The following is a 12,860-nucleotide window of genomic DNA, read 5'->3' on the forward strand; positions in this document are numbered from 1 at the left end:
GAAGTTGATTACTGAGTCGACACTATTCAAGACCTATCACTATGATCATATATGACAAGCTTGTAAAGGTTGCTAAAAGTAGTGGTGATAGAAAAGATACCTATCTTGTATAAGTCAAATAATATTTAAGGAGTGTTGATATTCTTAATTGCTTAGGCACGTGGCAACACAATCAACTTATCTAACGTGACAGGTTTGGAATCGTAGATGTGCTCTCTTCAGGATATAAAACTACGACTCTTCATAAAAAAGTGCAATCTTACATTCTGATGAGGGCAGATCTACGGTTTCCGAGCCTATCACGTCAGGTAAGTTGATTGAGTATGGCACAAGCCTAAGTCAGATTATCAAGACTCATATCTAAATCATCTTTTTCTTTCACTATGATCACGAATGTTTTGAATTTGTCTCCTTGCATGTATAACTCCTCATCATCTCGGCTCCCTTGTATGGTGGGCCCACCAATCTCACCATTATTTATACCAACTGTACTACCATACTCCTTCCCATACTTTTCTCTCTCTCTCTCTCTCTGGTGTCATTTAATCACAAAATCATTCAAATTGTTTCCATTATGTCTCTCTTTCTAGCTCTTTGTGTAATGTTCATGGTCCCTCTCCCTCCAACCAATGCTCAACCTTCACCAGGTTACTACCCTACATCCAAGATTAGTCCTATTGGCTTTTATCAAGGTTTTAGAAACCTATGGGGTCCTCAGCATCAAAATCTAGAACAGAACTCATTGACAATCTGGCTTGATAGTTCCTCAGGTTTAATTTCATTTTATTATAAATTGTATGCTTCTTAATATATAACTCCTTAAATTTCTTCATGGGTGTCTAATATTTTCTGTTGTTTTCTTCAAATTTTTTTTTTTTTTTGCTTGATTTTGAAAATCAGGAAGTGGGTTCAAGTCGATTAATTCGTTTCAGTCCGGGTTCTTCGGCGTCTCGGTCAAGCTTCAACCTGGTTATACTGCAGGAGTGATAACTTCTTTCTATGTGAGAAAACTGATCTAGAGCTCATATGTTGTTTGTGATTTTGGCCAGTGTAGATGACACCTTTAAAAATTATGATCTGCAATGGTATTTTTGTAATTATTTAATAAAATAATGGTAATTTTTTAAAAGTTAGCATAAGGGTATTTTGGGTAATTTCATCTAAAAAGACTCATTTTGAAAGTTAATTTATTTCTGTGTAGAGGGTATAAAGGTAAACTTAAATTAATATTGTGCATATATTATTTTCGTAAGTAATTTTTTTTTATTGAAAATGGATAAATTATCTTTTAGGTAAATATTTTTTTTCCTTCTGTTTATACCCCTTGGGTTTAGCCAGTGTAAGTGACCCCTTATAAATACGCCATCTAAAAGGGTATTCTTGTAATTATTTAATAAATAATGGTAATTTTTCAAAGTTAGCAAAGAGTATTTTGGTAATTTCATCTAAAATTATTTGTTAGGAAATTTAATTTATTTCTCCATGTGTACGGGTATAAAGGTAAATTTATAATTTTCTATTAACATTGTATTTGTACCTATATTTTTTTCGAAAATTAAACAAGATTATCCTTTTAGGTAAATATTATTCTTCTAATTATTTAATTAAATAATGGTCATTTTTAAAAGTTAGCAAAGGGTATTTTGATAATTTCATTTAAAATGATTTGTTTTGAAATTTAGTTTATTTATGTGTATGGATAAGTAGGGAATAAAGGTAAATTTATAATTTTATATTAACATTGTACAATTTTATTTTATTTTTTTGTAAATAAATCTAAATTATCTTTTTATGTAAATATTTTCAAAAGAGACGTGCTGAATAGACCTCAATATTGTACCTCATAACACACTTTCCTAAAAAGGGAATGTATTGTGAGTCGTGATTTTCTGACTCTCCCCTGTGACATACTCTCCAGACGTGGCATGTGCTAGAACCATAGATTTTTTTTCTTCGAGATATACAACTACACAATAGGAGAGTATGTCAGAGGAGGGGAGCCAGAAAATCATTATTCATATATTTCTATTACTGCAAAATAATCAAGTTTCTTCTCATCATAATATTTTTGTAAATATATAATTTTCGAGATTTTGAATTATTTACAAAATAAAATGTCACTCTAGAATAACAATAATGCCCCTCACTTACTTTTATTGTATAAAAAATAAAATATAAAATGCTTTTAAAGATTATTTATAAGTTTGGAAGATTATTAACATCCCCATGAAGTCTTAGATGTTAGCTTCTCCCTCATTTTAATGTCTTAGATGATCCTTATTTTTTTATGAATTGGGGAATGCACGATAGCTTTCAAACAACGAAGCACATCCAAGCAACCACGATGAAGTTGATATTGAGTTCCTTGGAACAACGCCCGGGAAGCCTTATACATTACAAACTAATGTCTACATAAGAGGAAGTGGAGATGGAAGGCTTATTGGAAGAGAGATGAAGTTCCATTTGTGGTTTGATCCAACTACAAATTTCCACAACTATGCTATGCTATGGAATTCTAATGAGATCATGTAAGTAGTGTCTTCAACCACAATTTATTACTAGGTGGTAAAAAATTATTCTTACAAAAAAAAAAAAAAAAAAATAGGACAATTAGAAAAAACATAAATTGAGGTACGAGGACATAGATATATTAACGTTACTTTATAGTACTTGAGGTAATTACTAAATTCAGTTGTTGATTGTATATTTTCCTCTACTCTTAGGTGTGTCAGACCCTAGTTAAGTCTCGTAACTAGCTCTCTCCTTCCCCAGCAAATCAATCTTTTGGAGTAGTTGGTTGGTTAACAACATTGTGACAAAGTAGGGGTTAGAGAATAATTCGGCAGGTGAAAGCTTTGGGAAAATTTGGCAAAAGTCAAGAAAACAGATAAGTTAAAAAGTAAAAAAATAATTGTTTAAAGTATAAAAAATGAAAAAATAATACTTACAAAATGCTAAAAATAAAATTAATCCATGATTTTTTGAAAACAAATTGGGATTAAGTCACGATTAATTGTGATTTTTGGAAAATTAAAGATTTTTTCAAAAAATCATGATTTAATCGGCTATTATTAGAATCGTGACTTTTTTTTTTAAATCGCAGATTGTTGTAACTATGGTTGACACTTGTACCTCTACGTTGGACCCTTTTTGAATATAAATTGCGTCGTGACATATATTTGTTGAATCTCTATGTCAACCGATTCAAATCATCATCGTTGTCTATACCTTATCCCTATTATTGTATATTACATATGATGATGGTAGCCAAGATGTATAAGAATTACATGTTTTATGTTGTGGGATCAGATTCTTCGTGGACGACATCCCAATAAGAAGGTACCAAAGGAAGAGCGACTCAACCTTTCCGTTGAGGCCAATGTGGGTGTACGGATCCATATGGGATGCTTCATCGTGGGCCACCGAAGATGGAAAATACAAGGCCGATTATCATTACCAACCATTCGTCGCTAGGTACACCGACTTCAAATTAAGTGGATGCTCAACTGATGAACCCACCTCATGTCACCCTGTTTCAGCCTCTCCGGCCTCCTCGAGCGGCCTAAGTAGCCAACAGTCCTCAGCCATGGAGTGGGCTCAAAGGAACTACTTGGTTTATGACTATTGCAAGGATTCAAAGAGAGATCATTCCCAAACACCTGAATGTTGGGCTTAAAGAACATATAGATAAGTCAAGTCTTTGTTTCTCTTATAAAACTTTGGGGTGTGTTGAGATGTGTCTCATTTAATTTGTATTGTAAGAGTATTTGAGCGTCCAAGCCTCCAAAGACTTTAATGTTTTATTTGTTTTACTATGTTTTTGAGAGAAAAAAGAAAAAGAAAAAAAAAAGAGAGGAGAGATGGGGAGATAGAAACCAAAGAAATGGGGGTTGAATTGAAGTGTATTTACTTGTCATTTCTAAATAAAAGTTGGGGTTCATAGTTTGAACCATAGTTTTAAAATTGGTTGAATCAACTCAAAACACGAGTGAGTCAACTTGGAATCTTGCCACATCAACTTAAAACTACACTGAGTCAATTTAGAAACTCAACCTTGATGGAACTCTAATAATCATTATGATGTTGTTTCAATCAAAAGAATTTTTTTTTCTGAAGTTTCTGATCATTAGTAATGAAGATTTGGAATATCATGTATGATAGATCAAAGAGAGATTCAACAACTGAAAGAAAGACCGATTCTTTGGGATCCTTCCTTTTTTCATATTAAACAAAAAGTGAGAATTAAATCAAAATTTCCTAAATGTCTTTCAAGAGGTTCACTAGAGATTAAAATTTGTTAAAGAAACGATAAGATGTGTCTTTCCAGGGGTGGATTTACAAAGGGGGCAATTGGGAGTGGCGGATAAAAAAAAGGAAAATGCTGAAATGACAAAAAGTATTTACTGCGATTCTCACAAGTCTAACGTGGGATGTGCACATAACCATAGATGTCTTTCCTCGCGATACGAGTAAAAATCATCTATGGTTATGTATGCATGCCCACGTCAGACTTGTGAGAATCACAGTAAATCCTGTGTCATCCCAGCACGACTCTAAAAAAAATCCACCACTATTACCCTCACAAAAAAAAAAAATAAATAAATTTTAGTTGCCCCCACAAAAAGTTTTCCACTCTTAGTTGACCCCACGTGAACAAAATCCTGTCTCGGCCCTCGTGTCTTTTTACAACTCGTTCTACGACTACATCACATCAAAAAATAAAAGTCTTTTTGGGCTCAGTTTCAAGTTGAAGCTTGGCCCAACACGTGTAGTTGAGCCTAACTCGTTCTGCCCTTCCTATGTAAGGCCAAAACATTCAGATCCAAGCTAGGTCCATAAACCTTGATATCCCAAGGCTCCAAGTCCAAACCCATAAGTTTTGGTCCTCGAAGCCTATTAGACTTACCTACCCTATTAACACATGTAGTTAATAGGGCTAGGGCAGTCAACGAATGCTTATCGGTTCGAATACAGTAATATCCGAATCCGAATCCAAAATTTTTATCTTATATCCGAATTCGAATTTGAATCCGATGGATATTCTAAAATTCTATTCAAATTCAAATTCGATTTTCCTATCGGATATCAGATAATATCCGATTAGAATTTGAATAATTTGTATATTAAAAAAAATACAATTTTTCCTTATCCAATTGATTTTTCACTATTAAAAAAAAACCTATTATATATTATACCATATATATAATAAATAAATCAAATAAAATAATATATATTATATTATTTTGAATCGGATATTATCGGATTCAAAATGTTAATATTCGAATCCGATATCCGATTTTTCAAATTCAAATTCAAATTCAAATCGGATTCGAATTTTCAACTACCCATTGACACCTCTAGATAGGCCGTCAATGAATTGGATCAAACCCAAAATCTGATCTGTGTTCCATCCAATAACTTCGTGTATGGGTCTTTGTTTTGGATTTCGATAAGGATTCAATCCAATAGGTTTCAAATTGATATCTTATTGGATCGGATTTGGATAAATATTATCCAAATCCGATAATATGTTAGAAAGTATATAAATTATATTATATGTTTGAGATGTATGAAGTTTATTTAGATTTTGTATATAAAATCAGGTTAGGCTCAATTCGGATCCAACCCGACTGTTAATGGATCAAGTTTGAATCTTAATATTGAGTTCTGATAAAAACCTGATCCAATCCTAACTGGATCGGTACCAAAATCAACCCTGATTCGGACCCAATCCATTGACAACCTTAGTAATCGACCATCTTTTTTAGGTACAAACTGGGGCCTAACATATAGGCCACATTAAATGGATCTTAACGAGTATTGATTGGATCAGACACAAAATCCAATCGATAACTTGGATCTAATTCAAGGTTAACTTATCAAATCGGCCCTAGATCAAACAGATTCCCATCTAGTAGATCCTAATATGGTAAAATGTGAGAAATTATGGAAATTATATTATCTATATTTTTTATATTATTAAACTTTTCACCTTTTATATATGAATTCGGATTTGGATCATAATCTTTAAATGGTTAAAAAACCATGCAACGGTTTGGAACTAAGTAGCAACTTAGTATAACTTACTATCGACTCTATAATATCACAAGCAAGATCATCTACTAGATACGAAGTCATGAAAGATCTTTCACAATAGTACTTCCCTGACACACAGACAAAGAAGAAGAAGAATGGCACGAAGCATCTCCTACATCACTGGTTCTCAGCTTCTCTCTCTCAAACAACGCCCAAATATAGCCGTTGTAGATGTCAGGTTAAATCTCTCTCTCTCTTCATTTTATTTTTTTTTTAAATTTTCATGTTTTGGGTTCTCAAATTGATGGATTTTAGGGACGATGAGAGAAACTACGATGCGCACATAGCTGGTTCTCTCCACTATACGAGCGCCGATTTCTCTGAGAAAATCCCTAATCTCATACAAGATGTTAAAGGGAAAGATACCCTTGTCTTTCATTGTGCCCTAAGCCAGGTATCTTGATTCTTTGACCATTCTCTTCGATTTTCTGAAATTGGGTTTTGTTGTTTGGTCAATTTCTTGATTTCTAAATTTCAAGCATGATTTTACAAGAAACTAGAAAATCTGATTGAATTCATCAATTCTTGATTTCAATTTAATATTGATTCCTTCCACTTTAATGCAATTCTTTGTTGAGTTGAGCCCTAAATTGTCTTCTTCATATATTGATTTTGTTCTTACTAATAATTATCAATAATGTTCATGTGAGAGTAACATAAAGTTATGTATTTTTTTTTTTTTTGGGATAGACAAGTGGATTGGTTGTTCGTAATTAGTGGGTGAAGGCAGGTTTTGATCCAAGGTGGTGGTATAAATACTCACAAACCTTACCAAGTTAGCAAGCTTGCACCTTTATCGTTGATGATAGTTGATGTTTTTAATCCACTTGTGAGAGAAAAATGAGTAAAGGATGGACCTTTAATGTGCATCACAAGCGATCGAAAATTTATAATATGTGATGTACAATCTTAAAGACTCTATTAGTGCATCTTCTCTGTTTCCTATATAATTTTTAATACATCTTGAGGTGTCAAATTTTTTCGAGTTTGGATGAATTTCTTCATGTACGATTCTTTGTTTCACTTCCAATAGTAGTATAGTTCATTTATACAAATGGTTAGTTCTAGTTGCATTGGATTGCAAGCATCAAACTAAATCTTCTTCTCATGTTTATTGCTTTGGAAAGAGTATGGAACTAATGTGTGATCACTTTGGGAGTATGATAAGTCGATTATGTCTACCCTAGATGTCAAACTTGAGGTCATATGTGGGATGTCTTTCTCTTACCTATGTCACTTATGACAAATGACTAAGTTTCAACACAAGTGATGCCAATCTTGTTAAAATTGTTTTATAAGAAATTTTATATCTGTAGTTTACAAGGGCGGAGCCAGGATTTTCTTGGGCAAACTATAGTTCATGGTAAAGGTTGAAGAGCTTGAAGTTGAATAGTTTTGGAGAGAAAAATCAAAGGTTTTTGGTTAGAGGTAGAAGAAAAGGGTATTTAGGTCGTTTTCAATCAGTCTATGGGTAAAGGCCCAAGTAAAGGGGCAATGTCATCTTCAAAAAATTGGGGGGGGGGGGGGGGGGGGGGGGGGGGAGGGAGTGAGGGAAAATGGGGCATCTCATTAGTTGAAATATAGGTATACTTCAAATTAAAGCATAAATACAAGGGCCCAAAAAAAATTGAATGGGAGCAATTGCCCCCACTGGCTCCTTACTAGCTCCGCCCCTAGTAGTTTACTCCCTCAGTATTAACAATCTTTAGATTTGTAAAGCAATGTACACGAGGCTCTTCTTGTTAAATGGGATTTGTTCAACACATATTACTAAATGTTGGGGGATTGTGGAAATCCAACCCAAGCTTCTCTTGCACCGTTTAACACTCGTGAGTTTATATGGTCTTGGCATAATTGGATGGTACTATCCTACCCAACCCAAATGTTCCAGATTTGATCCTAGTTTACTTATCCATTGAGAAGAGTCTAGGTTACACTATACTGTAAGCTAATTATAGAATAGAGAGAGCTTGCTTTATATGAATTCTTTCTTGTAGGAATGCAATTTTTTGGGGTCGTACAACACAAATCCTTTTTTCCTCCATTCAATTATATGAAGGGCCAAGTATTCTGTTAATTCATGTGTTCTTTCGAAATTTTCTTTTAAACTCAATACATAGTCTTTTTGGCATTTGTCAGCTTGTTATAGAGCCTTCGACAAACATGTTCTTTTTCACTGTTGCCATCATTGCTCTTCGTTGTACATATAAAACATCTCAATCGATTCTCCATAATTTTTCTCTTGTTTGGGGGGTGAATCACAAGTTCCCTCTGATATGTTAATTTTTAGTTTTATCTTTCCTAGTATTTCCACCTGTTCATCTCAGAAATCCCCATTTTAGCTATTCTTATTTTATAAGCATGTTATTTCTTGGTTTTTGCAACATTCTTGTTCATAAAACATAGCTGGTCGTAGCATTTATTTCACCACTGGTTGTTCTTATGTTAGTTACCAACTCTCCACTCGAGACTCCTTTCTTGTCTAATATCTTAGAGCAACTCCAACGCACTCTCCATCCCCTCTCAACTGCCATTTTGGAGAGGTAAGACCAAATAGGGGTCTCCAACCTACTACCCATTTTGGAGAGTGGGATTTTCACTCTCCATTTTGGATTAGCAAGTTTGGAGTCTCAATTTTTTGGCTCCAAAAATTTCATGAGCCCAACTGCTATTTTGGAGAGTCATTTTTGATAATAAGGGTCTCCAATGCACTATTCATCTTCATCTTCATCTTCATTTTGGGTTGAATTAAAATATATATATATATATATATTAAAATATTTATGAGTAACAATTTTGGATAGCATAGTTGGAGTGCATACCCCCCTTGAATTTTCAAAATGCCCATGGCTACCCATTATTATCATATACTTTCTCTTGGCCTAACTATTGGATTATGGATGCTTTTATAGGTGCGTGGCCCATCATGTGCTCGCAGGCTTGTAGATTATCTTTCAGAAACAAAGGAAGATGTTGGAATAAAGAACGTTTTGGTTTTGGAACGCGGCTTTAATGGGTGGGAGGCTTCTGGCAGACCCGTTTGTCGCTGTACTGATATCCCTTGCAAAGGCCACAGCAATCCTTAGAAGTTGGTCTTCATAAAAGCCTTTTTATCATATTTATGCTCTTATAACTCACTATCTGATCTAAGGTTGCAACTGCGTCAAGCATGTTACACTATGGGCCTCGATGCGTTATAAACACATGGCTTATCTCACTATTAACGATATTGCTTAAAAATTGAATCTGTTTCTGTGGTTTCCCTTTAGTTGGGGCAGGTTTTTGGAGTGTTTGTTTCAAAACTCGTTTTTGTAGAAATGGGTTTTTCTTACATGTTGTAATTGGTGCTCAAATGGTCAACCCATTTTCTTTTTCCTACCTTATGCTCAAAATGGTCAAACAATTTGTATTTAGATAAACGACTTACCAATTAACTTACCATCCAAACTACGTTATTTAAAAGAATAATGATTTTCTAACTAGAAAGTCTTCACCCGGTCAATACTGAGCTGTCATGTTATGGACATGGAATCATAGATCTGTTTCATTGGGATAATCAAATGCAAATTTTCATAAATAAATAAAAAATGTATATTTGTGGATCACGAGGACACAGATCTATGGTTCTATATCCGTAACACATCAGCCAAGTATAGGCCGAGTGAAAACTTTCTAGTTAGAATATTAGCACTCTATTTACAAAAGAATCGTGATGTGACAAGTTTGGGAATTGTAAATCTGTGCTCCTCGGAATACATGACTGCAATTCCCCATAAAAAAGAGTTTCATGAGTGAGTTGTATATCCCGAGGAGCACATATCTACGATGAACATGTCACGTCAAGTAGTTGATTGAGTATGTCACGTGGGGTAGTCAGATTATCAATACTCTATTTAAAAAAGGATTGTGATAATCTGATTATTGTGATGTGACAAGTTTGGGAATTGTAGATCTGTGCTCCTCGGGACTTGTATATCCCGAGGAGCATATATCTACAATGAAGCTGTCACATCAGGTAGTTGATTATGTCATGTGGAGTAGTTAGATTATCATGACTCTTTAAAAAAAGGGTAATTATTAAATGACTCCCACACGTGGCCACTGACGTGATGTGCTAGAACTGTAGATTTGTACTCCTCTCACGTGACATACTCAATCTACTTTCCTGACATGATATGTGTTAGGACTGTAGATTTGTACCCCTTGGGATACACAATTGCACATATCCCATGGAGTGCAGATCTACGATTATTGCACATGTCACATCTGGAGTAGTCGTTTTATCAATACTCTTTAAAAAAATCAAAACGATTTATGACGTCGGTGGTTACCTCATCAAGTGTCACGTTATATAGGAAATTGGGGAATTTAATGGCCAATAGTCCATAAAATGTATTAACATATCTAACTGAGGTGAGGTCATTGATGAACAAACTCCTAAAATTAAAGTAATATATAACTAATTTTTTTAGTGATCGTAATCATGATTTTAAAATGGATTCAATAGATCCTAATATTGGGCTTTCTTTCTAAATTTTTGGGTGGTAACTAGACAACTTAGCAATATTTTTCGGATTTTACTATCTTGTCGACGTGGCACTTTCTCAATTATGAAAAAATGCTACAAGATAAAAGCCTAGAGAGATTCCCTTCCCAATCTGTTTGACATCAGTATTCATGAGATGAGATGCAAAAAATTTAGTAGGCGTTTGGATAGGACTCCTTGGCTACTTTTGACTCTTGCAGGGAGTTAGAAGTCATTTGGATGCATTTGGATGAACAACTCCTTCGAAGAGTTACTCCGCGCAAGAGCAAGAAATTACTCTTTGTGAAGAAGTCGAGAAAACCTATTTCTCAAAACTCATCTTGCGGAGAGTCAAAATCTAACGGTTCGTTTTACCAAAATACCCTTAACTTTATTAATTTTTTATGAAAATATTCCTAATTCATTTGCCTTTAAAATCAAATGAAAGAAACATTTATTAATATTAAAAAAAAATTTAAAATTTTGAGTATAATGGATTTAAACACATTATATTAATATTTAATATTTAAAATATTATATTATATTATATTATATTAATATTATTATATTATATTATATTAATATTTATAGTTAAAATGTCAAAAACAATATAGTTTGAAGGCATATTATGACACTAAAAGACAGTCTGTCAATTTTTTTTTTAAATTTTGAGTATAATGAATTTAAACACATTATATTAATATTTAATATTTAAAATATTATATTATATTATATTAATAATTATTATATTATATTATATTAATATTTATAGTTAAAATGTCAAAAACAGTATAGTTTGAAGGCATATTATGACACTAAAAGATAGTCTGTCAAATTTTTTTAAAAATTTGAGTATAATGGATTTAAACATATTATATTAATATTTATTATATTATATTATATTAATATTTATAGTTAAAATGTCAAAAACAGTATAGTTTGAAGGCATATTATGACACTAAAAGATAAAAAACAGTAACTGGTATAATATAAGGGTATTCTGGTCTTTTTTATAAAAGTCATGAGAAGTCAGTATGGTTCCCAAACAGACTTCTAGCACAAAAGTACTTCTGCCAGTACTTCACAGAGTTGATAGTCAAACGCCCTTTCTGCACAGAATTACTTTTCCAACTCCTCCATAGAGTACTTCAGCTCTTGTTCTTTGGAAGAGTAGTTCTGTTCCTGGTATCCAAACAGGCCCTTAGTTATTTCATCTGCTTTATGGTTCAAAAGTCTTTGAAAAATCAAAATTTGTCTTATATATCAATTATCTCAATAGTATTCGTTAACAAGATGAGATACAAATTCGAGATTTAAAATCATGATCAAAATACTTATAAGAGATTTTTTGGATCTCCCACTCCTCGAGATTTATGTGACTCTTGATACTTCAATCCTTGATTTTCATATTACAATAAATGTTTATTCTGATCGTCTTCTCCGATGACCTCTATTTTTTTGTTGTCTTTTCTATCAATTCTTACATGAAAAGACATCGGTGTGGTGTCAGTTATAAAGTCTCCGACAATCAAATTAGTACTTGATAAAAAAAATGCAAAGCAAAGAAAATAGAATTTAAGTAAAACAATTATAGTATGACTTAACCCTTAGGGTTTGAGTGGGAGAAGTCTCCATGTTTATAAAATTACCTCGTTAATAATGGGTATTTAATTGAATTATAACCACTTTCCATGTTATCTAGCATTTATATCAATAAATATTCATATTGCTTTGATGATACTAAAAACCCACTCCTTATAATTATTGTAACTTACATAAGAAATAATTTTAATTATGTAACTACTTCAACTCAGTAATTATAATTGACTTCATCGAGTTATACATCTATAACTCTTTCGAGCACAACGATTATTTTACCTTGGCAGTTGTGTTCATTGTAGTAACTTTCATTACTTGGGTAACTTGATTTGGGATGACAATTGATAGTAATACCTTGTTATGTTGCTACTTGGGTAGTTTTAAACAATTTCCTTAATGTATCAATCCCTTAAAGTAATTCCCCCATGTAGTAGTAGTAGCAGTGAGAGATCACTCTCAAGGTAGGAGTAGAATGGTAGTACAAAACTTAATTGATAAGAGGGTAAATCACTTTTGAGTGATTGAGAGAGGGATCACCTCCTAAGGAGGAGGCCGAATCACCTATGACATAAAAGAGAGAGAGAGAGAGAGAGAGGAGGGGTCGACTCCCATGAGAGAGTCAAACCATCTTCATACTGAG

The 12,860-nt window shown here is 33.2% G+C and overlaps 2 protein-coding genes across 2 annotated transcripts; both read left to right on the top strand.

The window, feature by feature from the left end:
• The first annotated feature begins 487 nt into the window (after positions 1–487).
• LOC147384818 (putative xyloglucan endotransglucosylase/hydrolase protein 32) lies at positions 488–3,963 on the top strand. Its single transcript, XM_086425043.1, has 4 exons — positions 488–770; positions 901–1,001; positions 2,311–2,528; positions 3,310–3,963. The coding sequence occupies exons 1-4, from the start codon at positions 575–577 to the stop codon at positions 3,674–3,676; spliced, it is 882 nt and encodes a 293-aa protein (XP_086281169.1). The 5' UTR covers positions 488–574; the 3' UTR covers positions 3,677–3,963.
• A 2,152-nt stretch (positions 3,964–6,115) lies between these two features.
• CDC25 (Rhodanese/Cell cycle control phosphatase superfamily protein) lies at positions 6,116–9,479 on the top strand. Its single transcript, XM_086425044.1, has 3 exons — positions 6,116–6,274; positions 6,352–6,490; positions 9,009–9,479. Exons 1-3 carry the CDS (start codon positions 6,192–6,194, stop codon positions 9,180–9,182), a joined length of 396 nt encoding a protein of 131 aa, XP_086281170.1. The 5' UTR covers positions 6,116–6,191; the 3' UTR covers positions 9,183–9,479.
• Positions 9,480–12,860: the final 3,381 nt, after the last annotated feature.

This window comes from Akebia trifoliata, chromosome 15, assembly GCF_017979445.1.
Source record: "Akebia trifoliata isolate Shusen 1 chromosome 15, ASM1797944v1, whole genome shotgun sequence".
Classification (NCBI taxonomy): domain Eukaryota; kingdom Viridiplantae; phylum Streptophyta; class Magnoliopsida; order Ranunculales; family Lardizabalaceae; genus Akebia; species Akebia trifoliata.

Coding starts and splice junctions, on each gene's coding strand:
- CDC25 (XM_086425044.1), top strand. CDS start 6,192: ATGGCACGAAGCATCTCCTACATCACTGGTTCTCAGCTTCTCTCTCTC. Junction 6,275..6,351: donor ATAGCCGTTGTAGATGTCAG/GTTAAATCTCTC, acceptor GATGGATTTTAG/GGACGATGAGAGAAACTACG. Junction 6,491..9,008: donor TTCATTGTGCCCTAAGCCAG/GTATCTTGATTC, acceptor ATGCTTTTATAG/GTGCGTGGCCCATCATGTGC.
- LOC147384818 (XM_086425043.1), top strand. CDS start 575: ATGTCTCTCTTTCTAGCTCTTTGTGTAATGTTCATGGTCCCTCTCCCT. Junction 771..900: donor CTGGCTTGATAGTTCCTCAG/GTTTAATTTCAT, acceptor TTTGAAAATCAG/GAAGTGGGTTCAAGTCGATT. Junction 1,002..2,310: donor GAGTGATAACTTCTTTCTAT/GTGAGAAAACTG, acceptor AATGCACGATAG/CTTTCAAACAACGAAGCACA.